This window comes from Penaeus monodon, chromosome 38 (genome assembly GCF_015228065.2).
Source record: "Penaeus monodon isolate SGIC_2016 chromosome 38, NSTDA_Pmon_1, whole genome shotgun sequence".
Lineage (NCBI taxonomy): Eukaryota > Metazoa > Arthropoda > Malacostraca > Decapoda > Penaeidae > Penaeus > Penaeus monodon.
The window spans coordinates 18,117,510-18,127,509 of NC_051423.1; the positions used below are offsets into that span (position 1 = coordinate 18,117,510).

The 10,000-nt window shown below is 49.4% G+C and overlaps 1 protein-coding gene across 5 annotated transcripts in view; it reads left to right on the top strand.

The window, feature by feature from the left end:
• LOC119596825 (1-phosphatidylinositol 4,5-bisphosphate phosphodiesterase epsilon-1-like) overlaps positions 1 to 10,000 on the top strand; it is a 59,291-nt gene that overhangs the window by 3,807 nt on the left and 45,484 nt on the right. For all 5 annotated transcript variants that reach the window (XM_037946159.1, XM_037946161.1, XM_037946160.1 and 2 more), the window contains exon 2: positions 6,495 to 6,848. In XM_037946159.1, the coding sequence (XP_037802087.1) occupies positions 6,708 to 6,848 (141 nt within the window). In that variant the 5' untranslated portion in view covers positions 6,495 to 6,707. The remainder of the gene's footprint in view (positions 1 to 6,494; positions 6,849 to 10,000) is intronic.

Here is a 10,000-nt window from a genome sequence, read left to right on the forward strand (position 1 = left end):
AGGAGAGTGGAGGAGAAAGAGAGAGAGAGAGAGCGAAGGGTTTGAGAACAGAAAGAGAGAGAGAGAGAGAAGGTTGAGAAAAGAGAGGAGAGTGAGCGAGAGAGAGAGAGAGAAGGGTGAGACCGAGAAAGCGGAGAGAGAGAGCTGAGCGAGAAAGAGAGCAGAGAGAGAGAACTTGAGAGATGATGAGAGAAGAGAGAGAGAGGAGAAGGGAGAAGAGAGACGAGATGAGAGAGAGAGAGAGAGAGAAGGGAGACGAAGAAGAGGCGGTGAGAGAGAAGATTGAAGAAAGGCCCGAGAAGAGAAGAAAGAGAGAGAGAGAGAGAGAAAGAGAGAGTGAGAAGGGAGAAAGAGAGAGAGAGAGAGAGAAGAGACCCGGAGGAGAGAGAGAGAGAGAGGAGAAGGCGAGAGAGAGAGAGAGAGAAGGGAGAAAAGAGAGAGAGAGAGAGAGAGAGAGGCGAGAAAGAGAGAGGAGAGAGAGAAGAAGGAGAGAGAAAGGCCGAGAAAAAGAGAGAGAGAGAAGAGAGAAGTCAGTCCTTGAGGAAGGCATCGACGAAAAGAAGAGAGAGAGAGATGAAGAGAGACGTTGACGACGAGAGAGAGAGAGGATGAGAGGGAGAGAGAGAGACGGGAGAAAAGAGAGAGAGAGAAGAGATGAGAGAGAGAAGGAGAAGATGAAGAGAGAGAGAGAAAGAAAGAGAGAATGGGATGAAAGAGAGAGAGAGAGAGAGAGAAGGGACTCCAGAGAAGAGAGTTCGAGAGAAAACGGCGAAAGAGAGAGAGAGAGAGAGAGAGAAGAAAGAGAGAGAGAGAGAGGATGGGAAGAAAGAGAGAGAGAGAGAGAGGAGGGAGAAAGAGAGAGAGAGAGAGAGAGAGAGAGAGAGAGAGAGAGAGAGAGAGAGGAGGGAGAAAGAGATGATGAATAATAGGGGCAGATAAGTAGCCTATTGATAGGATAAAGAGAAGGTTGAATAGGGTGATTGGATGGAAAGAGAGGGAGGGAGCAGAGGGAGAAAGGGGGGGAGGGGAGGGAGGGAGAGGGAGGGAGGAAAAGATGGAGGGGAAGAGGGAAAAGGGGGGAAGGGAGGGTGGGGTGAAGAGGGAGACGAAATTACTTTTTTACCTCCTCTCCCTTTCTCCCTTTCTCCCTCTCCCTCCCTCTTCCCTCCTTTTCCAGGAAGAGGGAGAAAGGGAGAGAGGGGAGGAGAGGGAGAAAAGGAAGAGAGAGAGGGGATGAAATGATTGAGAGAGAGAAGTGAAGTGAAGAAGAGAGAGAGGAAAAAGGAAAAGAAAAATGAGAGAAAAAGGAAAATGAGAGGAAGAAATGAAAGAGGAAGTAAGAGCAACGTGAAAAAGTGAAAGAAAGAGAGAGAAAAGGAATGAAAGAGAAGTAAGAATGAGAGAGAGAAAAAAGGGAATGAGGAAAAGAGAAGTGAGAGAGAGAGAGAATAAAAGAGGGATACACGAGAAAGCACAAAAGCACGTATCTTTAATAGAAAGCAAATAGAGAAAGAGATGTGAAAGGGAGAAAATAAAGAAAAAGAACGAGAGAGAGAAAGAGAAATAGAAGAAAAGAGAGAAAAGTGTGTGAAAGGCAGAAAAGACAGAGAGAGAGCGAGAGAGAGAGCGAGCGAGAGAGAGAGAGAGAGAGGACGAGTGAGAGAGAGAGAGACGAGAGAAGAGGAGAGAGAGAGAAGAGAGAGAGACGAGAATGGAGAGAGAGAGTAGAGAGAGAGTAGACATGAAAGGAAGAGAGAGAGACTGAAAGAGAGAAGAGAGAGAGAGAGACGAAAGGACGAGAGAGAGAGAGAGAGGGAGGGAGAGAGGGAGGGAGAGAGGGAGATAGAGAGGAGACGAGGAGAGAGAGGCGAGAGAGAGGGAGAGAGAGAGAAAGAGAGAGAGGGAGAGAGGAGATATGATAAGACGAGAGAGCGAGAGGAGGAGAGATAGAGAGAGACTGAGAAGACGAGAGAGCGGAGAGAGGGAGGGAGAGAGAGAGTGAGAGAGAAGAGCGAGAGAGAGAGAGATAGAGACGAGAGACACGATAGATGATGGAGAGAGATAGACCGACGAGTGAGCGAGTGAGACAGGAGAGAGAGAGAGCCGAGAGAAGAGGGAGGGAGGATGAAGATGAGGAAGAGAGGGAGGGAGAGGTGAGAGAGAGAGAGAGACAGAGCGGAGAGAAGAAGAGGCAGAGACCGAGCGAGACAGAGGTGAGAAGAGAGAGAGAGAGAGAGAGAGAGAGCAACAGCGAATAATAAAGCGGCGTGTATGGTCACCGCTGACCTTAAGGGACGCCTGAGACAAACCACTCGCGCGCCGTCGAACCTGGTGACCTCGTGGGGCTGTGACGCAACCCCCCCCCCCCCTCAACCACCACCACCCTATTCCCTCCCTTTCCCTCCCCTCTCATGACCCTACAAATCCCCTCCCCTCCACCATCTGCTATTCACTACACGACAACTAATTCTCATAACCCTCTCCTCCCCCCTCTCATCTCATATCTCCTCTACTCTCCTCTCATCTCACTATCCTATCATTACTTATCCTCTCCTCTCCTCCCCCGGTCCACCCCATCATTTTCTCTCTGTCTGCCTTTCGCTCACTCCACCCATAATTCTCTCTCTTTCTGCCTATATGGTTATCTGTGTTTGTCTGATGTCTCTCTGGTTTTCTGTTCTTTCTTTCAGTCCCTTTTGCTTGTCGTTCTAGTTCAGAGTGGGAGTGATCGCTTTGAATGGTTAGGAGAGAGGGGAGTGGGGAAGGGAGTAGGAGTTGGGAGTGTGTGAGATAGGGATGGGCGCTCGGCGATATGCTAGAGCGGAGCAGAGCAGAGAGAGATAGAGCAGAGAGAGCGAGAGAGAGAGAGCGATAGAGAGAGAGAGAGAGCATAGAGATCTAGACATTAAGTAAAAGACGCTGATACGCGCGAAGGCGCAACGAATAGGGTACTAGAGAAGGAAAAAAGAAAGAGCTTCGAGTGAGAAGTAAAATGGCCCTAGAGACTATCGCGTAGAGAGAAGGGATCGCGTCTGTTGGTAAGAGCGCGGTCTCGTGATATAGTGTAGCGATACGATGCGCGCTGCTTTGATGCTATCGCTTTCGCGCTCGCGCGCAGAGGGCTCGATCAGCCTAGCGCTTCGAGCGAGACTATAGAGAGAGAGCGAGCGATCGCTTTGATCTGCGATCGATGCTCGAGCTCAGCGAGGTATCGCTCTTTCTCATCTCTGTCGATCTGCGCATCTACTCGCTCGCTCGCGCTTTCTCTCTCGCTCTCTCGCGCTCGTGAGCGGTGCTCTCTCGAAGCGAGAGCGGGCGCGCGAGCGATTGAGAGAGATCTCCGCTGTAGCTGGCTAAGCAGCTCGCTGTCTCGCTCTCTCTCTCTTCGAGTGCGCGCGCGCTCTCTTTTTCTCTGCGTCAGCTATCGCTCTCGATCGAGTCTCTCTCGCTCTAGCTCTCTCTCTCGCTCTCTCTCTCTCTATCGCTCTATCTCTCTCGCTCTATAGTTCGTAGGTTAGGTCTCTCTCTCTCTCTCCTCTCTCCGCTCCGCTCTGCTTCCGCTCTCTCTTTTCTGCTCTCTCGCTCTTCTCTTCGCTTTCGTCTTGCTCTCTCTCTTGCCTCTCTCATTTCTCTCTCGCTTTCTCTCTCTCTCTCCTCTCGCTCTCTCTTCTCTCTCTCTCTCTCATCTCCCTCTCTCTCTCATGCACTCCCTCTCTCTCTCTCTCATCTCCCTCGCTCTCTCGCTCCTACACCCGTCCCCCTTCCACTGCCACCCCCCCTCCCGCCAACCACTTCGTACCCCCCCCCTCAGCTCCCTCCCACTCCTCCCCCTCTCTGCCAGCGCTCCCCTTACCACTCACCCGCCCCCCCCACCACCCCCCCCCCCCCACACACCCAAGTTCTCTCCTCTCCCCCCACGACTCTACTCTCTTCCGCTCTCATAGTATACCAGTGTATGTATGAGGAGTATAGATGCTATATCGTATATTGTAGATATATATATAGTATATATATATATTTATATATAATATATATATGTGTGTGGGTTGGTGTGTGTGTGTGTTGTGCGCGCGCGCGCGTGTGGTGTGTTCCAATCTGGAAGTCCCGGAGCCCGCCACGATAGCAATCACTGGCGATGAATCTGCGTTCAGTTGATAATTGAAACTGGGAAAACAATAAACTCGGCTGCGGAGTTGACAAACCTTTCAAAAACTCGGGGTCCCTGGCGGAGCAGTTTGAATAAAATAAGTCCTTGATATATATATATATATATATTATACATATAACCATATAGATATATATAGATAGATATATATATCTAGATGATATATATATATAATGTTGTATATGTACTGTGTGTGGCTTGTGTGTGTGTGTGTGGGTGTGGTGTGTGGTGTGTTTGTGGTGTGTGTGGTGTGTGTGTGTCGTGTGTGTGTGTGCGCATTAATATATATATATATTATATATATATATATATATATATATATATATATTATATATATATATTTAGTATATTATATATATATTATATATATATATATATATATATATATATATTTATAAATATATATATATATATATATAATATATATATATTATATATATGTATGTATGTAGAGAGAGAGAGAGAGATGTGGTTCAGGTGGAAGAGGTGGTGGTGATGAATGTAGTGGATAGAAAATCGTTAAATAATAGTGAAGCTGCATTTGTTATGATTTGTGATGAAGCTTTTGGTATTGACTACATTGTAGGTAATTCCCCAAGCGATGCCGTTGTGGTGAAGTTTGTGTGGTAAAATAGGTGGTATTTGTCGTTGTGGTGAAAACGACCTGTTTGCGTACAGTGACGAAAGTGTGGTGAAGCTAGTGATGCTAGATCTGGCCCTTCTGTGGTGTCGTGATGGTGACTTTGGTGCGGTTAATGTGGTGATGATAGGTGTATGGGGATATATAGTGAGATATGAAAATGGTAATGATGATAGGGTAGGTGTATCGGGAGATATGGTGAGATATGATGACGGTAATGGTGAAGAAGGTGGTCTTACAGTGATGGACTATGGTGAAGCTGATGGTGGGCGGCTGTATAGTGAAGGCGGTCCGTCCGTAGTGTCCGTGATGGTGATGAGTGTCTGTGTGGTGAATTGTCCGTGAGCATCCCTCTGTGGTGTAGTGATAGTGACCTTCGTGTGGTGAACCGGGTGATGGTGTCCGTAAAAAATAAAAAATAAAAAACGATGAATGTGTTGTGAAAAATATGACGATGGGAGTGATGGTAGTGATAGCGGGGTGTAAGGTATGGTGTATGGTGCCCTAATTGTGACCTCGCCGTGGAGAAGCGGGTATGGAAGGTGAGGGCATCCTTACACCCTACCCCTACCCCCAGTGCCATTCCTACCTCCAGTGCCATCCTCTAGCCCCAGTGCCATCCCCTATCCCCAGTGCCATTCCTACCCTCCAGTGCCAATCCCACAGTGCCACCTAGAGGGCCTGGATCCCCTATGGCAATCTTCCACTCAAGCGAAAAAATGATTCATGATATGAACTTGTTAGACGCGAATTGCAAAATGATCGCGGAGAAAATTCCTGTTCACCCTGGCATTAGGGCCAGCAATTAGACTGATGTGGCAAAAAAAAAGAAAAAAAAAAAGAAAAGAAAAAAGAGAGAGAGAGAAAAAAAAAATATCGGTGCCTCTCTCGGTCTTTTTAAGGGAAGCTCTCTTTCACTCTCTCTTTCTCTCATTCGATCTTTCGATCTTTCGCATTTTTTGCTCTTTCTCTCTCTCTTTCGTTCTCTCGCTCTCTCGCTCCCTCGCTGTCTATCTCTTTCTTTCTTTCTTTATCTCTTTATCTCTCTCTATCTATCTCTCTCTTTCGTTCGTTCGTTCGTTCTCTCTTTCTCTCTCGTTCTCCTTCGCGCTTTCTTTCTTTCTTTTTCTTTTTATATCTTTTTATTTTTCCACTCTTCTTCTCTATGTATTCACATATATGTCGAATTGTAAAACATTCTACCGAGTTGATACTACGGTAAAAAAGAAATGCACAAACTAGATAGATCTAGCTTGTGTGTGTGTGTGTATGTATGTATGTATGTATGTATGTATGTATGTATGTATATACACATACATATACGTATGCATATACATATTTGTGGACATTTTTTTTTTTTTTTTTTTTTTTTTCGTATATGACCAGGTAGAAAGATGGCTCCCTCCCTCCCTCCCTCCCTCCCTCCCTCCGCGCCTACCTTCGCGTTCATTTCCTTTCCCTTCCTCTCTTTACCTCTTTCTTTCCTATCCACATTTTAGTTTCTCCGTCCCTCTTCCTTTTCCCTTCCTCTCCTATCTATAGCTCCCTCTCCCCCCCCTCCCCCTCTTCCCTCCCCTCCCCTCCCCCCGCTCCGCCCGCCCCCCTAACTCCCCCTCCCCCCGCTCCGCCCGCCCCCTTAACTCCCCCTCCCCCCGCTCCGCCCGCCCCCTAACAGCCTTGTCCCTGCAGGAGGGCGTGCAGCTGTCGGTGCCCGTGGTGTCGGTGGCGTCCCAGCGGCGCCACTCGTTCACGCCGCACCACGACGACGACGAGGACGACTACTCGACGGCGACCACCAACACGGGCGGCGCCGGGGGCGGCGTGGGCGTGGCCAGCTTCTCCGGCAGCGGCAGCTCCTCCTCCGGAAGGCGGCCCGCGACCATCCCGGCGTCGGAGAGCTTCATGGGCGGCCCCGGCGACCTGTTCCGCGGCTGCTACGGCGCCCTTGACCCCCACAAGAAGGGCGGCCAGCCCGCGCTCGCCCTCCAGCGGTGTCTGCCGCCGCCCTACTGGCGCGGCAAGAACATGGCGCGGCTCATCAAGGTAAGGACCCGTTTCTACGGCGGGCGAGGCTGCCGAAGGCGCCTGCACCCGTCTCGCGCTCATTCATTCGCTCTCTTTCTCTCTCTCTCTCTCTCTCTCTCTCTCTCTCTCTCTCTCTCTCTCTCTCTCTCTCTCTCTCTCTCTCTCCTCTCTCTCTCAGTCTATTAGCTATCGATGTATACATCTATCTATCCACATGTCTTTATCTCCGTCTGTCTCTATCTCTCTTTGTTCATTTTTCTTTGTAAATCACTTTAAGGCGTTATTTTTCTTCGTGCGCGCGCGCGCGTGTGTGTGTGTGTGTGTGTGTGTGTGTGTGTGTGTGTGTGTGTGTGTGTGTATGTGCGTGTGTGTGTGTGTGTGTGTGTGCGTGTGTGTATGTGTGTGTGTATGTGTGTGTGTGTTTATGTATGTTTGTGTGTGTGCGCATGCGTGCGTGTGCGTGTGCTACCATCGAGGTTCTAAATTCAGCTCCATTGTGTCTATTGTTTGCATATGTGAATAATCTTCCTTCCATTGATTATTGCCATGCATTAGGCTGATAAGGACGGAGCCTCGGGAAAGATAAGTTAGATGATGGGAATATCATTGTTTTTTTTTTTTTTTTTTTTTTTTTTTTTTTTTTTTTCGTGGCCGGAAAGATGGGTGGCTGTGAGAGATTGCAAGGATCTCTTTCCTCTCTCTCATTCTTTCTCTTCTCTCTCACTTCTCTCTTTCTGTTTCTCTCCCTCCCTCTCTCATTTTCTCTCTCTCCTTTTTTCTCTCTCCTGAATCTCCTGTTCTGTCTTTCCCTTTCTCTCTCTCTCTCATTCTTTCTCTCCTCTCTCTCTTCTTTTCTCTCTCCCTCCCTCTCTCCCTCCCTCCCTCCCCCCTCCCTCCTTCTCTTCTCTATCTCTATCTCTCTCTCTGAAATATGAAAAGGCTCTCGGAGAAATGAAGATTAATAGACCCACGAGTTTGTGATTTTAGTGAAGAAAGAAATTTTATTTTTTTATTGATAGGTAGGTTGGTAGGTAGGTTGATATATAGGTAGAAAGAAATTTATGTGGGTAGATTAGATTGATAGGTAGGTAGGTAGGTAGATAGATAGATAGATAGATAGACAGGTCGTTAATTAAATGGATGGGCAGATTGGTAGATAAATAGATAGATGGACGGATAAGTAGATAGATATAAGGACAGGTAAATAGATAAATGGACAGATAAGTAGATAGGTAGATCGATAGATAGATATACAAATAAGTAGATAGATAGATAGATAAATCGATAGATGGACAGATAGGTAGATAAATAGAGAGATGAACAGATAGGTAGATAAATAGAAAGATTGACAGATAGGTAGATAAATAGAAGATGGACAGTAGGTAGATAAATAGAGAGATGAACAGATAGGTAGATAAATAGAGAGATGAAGGAATAGGTAGATAAATAGATAGATGGACAGATAGATAGACAGGTAGATCGATAGACAGGGTGCGGGTGGCCCCTGCGTGGCCCGCGGGTGTTCGAGCACAGTAGAGTGACGCTCCGAAACAGAAAGAGAGGTGAGTAATCATGAGAATTGTAAACACTGGGTTCTTGAGAATCCTTCATGCGGGTTGTAGGTGTTACTTGGGAGATGTTGGCCGTCTTGCCTCCCCTCTCCCTCCCTCCTCCCTCTTCTTTCGCTCCTTCTCTTCATCCCCTCTCCTCGCCATTTCTCTTCTCTCCTCTCTCCTCTCTCTTCTCTCATTTCTCCTCGCTCCTCTCTCCTCTCTCTTCTCTCATCTCTCCTCGCCCCTCTCTCCTCTCCTCTCTCTTCTCTTCTCTCCTCGCCCCTCTCTCCTCTCCTTTCTCCTCGCTCCTCTCTCCTCTCTCTTCTCTTCTCTCCTCGCTCCTCTTTCCTCTCTCCTCTCTTACTTTTTCCTTCGGCTCTTTCTCCTTTTCCTTGTCCTTCTTTGCTTGTCCTTCATTTATACGTCTCCTCTTCCTCCTCCTTCGCTAATCCTCCTTCTTCTATACCCTCTTTCATCTTTCGGCCTCTGCCACCTCTTCCTTTTCGTCTGTCTCCTCCTCCTTTACTACTTCCCCCTCCCACTTCTCCACCATCTGACCCCTCCCCCCTCTTCCTCCATCTCCACCACCACCATCGTCTCGCCTCCACCTCCTCTTCCTCCTCTTCCTCCATCTCCACCACCACCACCGTCTCGCCTCCACCTCCTCCTCCTCCTCCTCCACCTCCTCCTTAAGTATAAGATGCAGGTGAGGGCGTGGGGGAGGGGGGGAGGGAGAAATGGGGGAGGGGGGAGGTGGAGGGTAGTGGTAGGGTCTTGCCCGGGCGAGAGTAGTGTGCCAGTGAGCGTCGGCCGCCAGGAGGGTAAGGTGCTGCCCGAACTTCCCCGAGGTTTTTAAGAAGTGTGTGTGTGTGTCGTTCGTCCGCGCGCGTGTTGCCTGGCGGGACGGGAGTTCGGGAGGCGGCGGCCTGGTTGCTTGGAGGTGGCGGTGGGGAGGGGGAAGGGAGAGGGGAGAGGGGGGAGGGGGAGGAGTGGAAGAGGGAGAGGGTAATGGGATTGGGGGGGGAGACGCGGTGGGGATTGGGGGGGTAAGGGAGGGGGAGAGGGAAGGGATGGGGGGAACGGGATGGGAAGGAGGGGAGGGAGGGAAGGGTATGGTGGGGGGGCAGGGTTATGGGGAGGGGAGGGGAGGGAAGAGAGAGGATAGGTAGGGAAGGGAGAGAGAAAGGGGGGGGATATATAGTGAAGGGAGACAGGAGGTAAGTAGGGAAGGGGGGAACGAGAGGAGAAAAGGGGGGGGAGGGAGGGGATTGTGGAGGGGACAGGAGAGGGGAAGGACCTCAAAGGGGAGGGGGGGAGGGGGGGACATGTGCTTGCCTTTACCCTTCCTTCAGACGCATTTTTCTTGGCACCGCCCTCTGCCTTGGCGCCCTCGCGGGGAAACGTGGCTAAATTAGTGTTATGGAATAATGTTGTCGGTCGTTCGGTGCCAGACCCGACACACACACGCCCCCCCCCCCTCGGTCAACGTTTCTCCTGCAGGTGAATCGGCCTCGCGAAGTCGGGCGGCGGGTGCAAGGTGGGGGTCGCGCCTTCTGCCTCGCCTGCCGGAGGTTTCTGACGCGAGGTTTCGGAGGTTGTGTGTGTGTGTTTATGTGC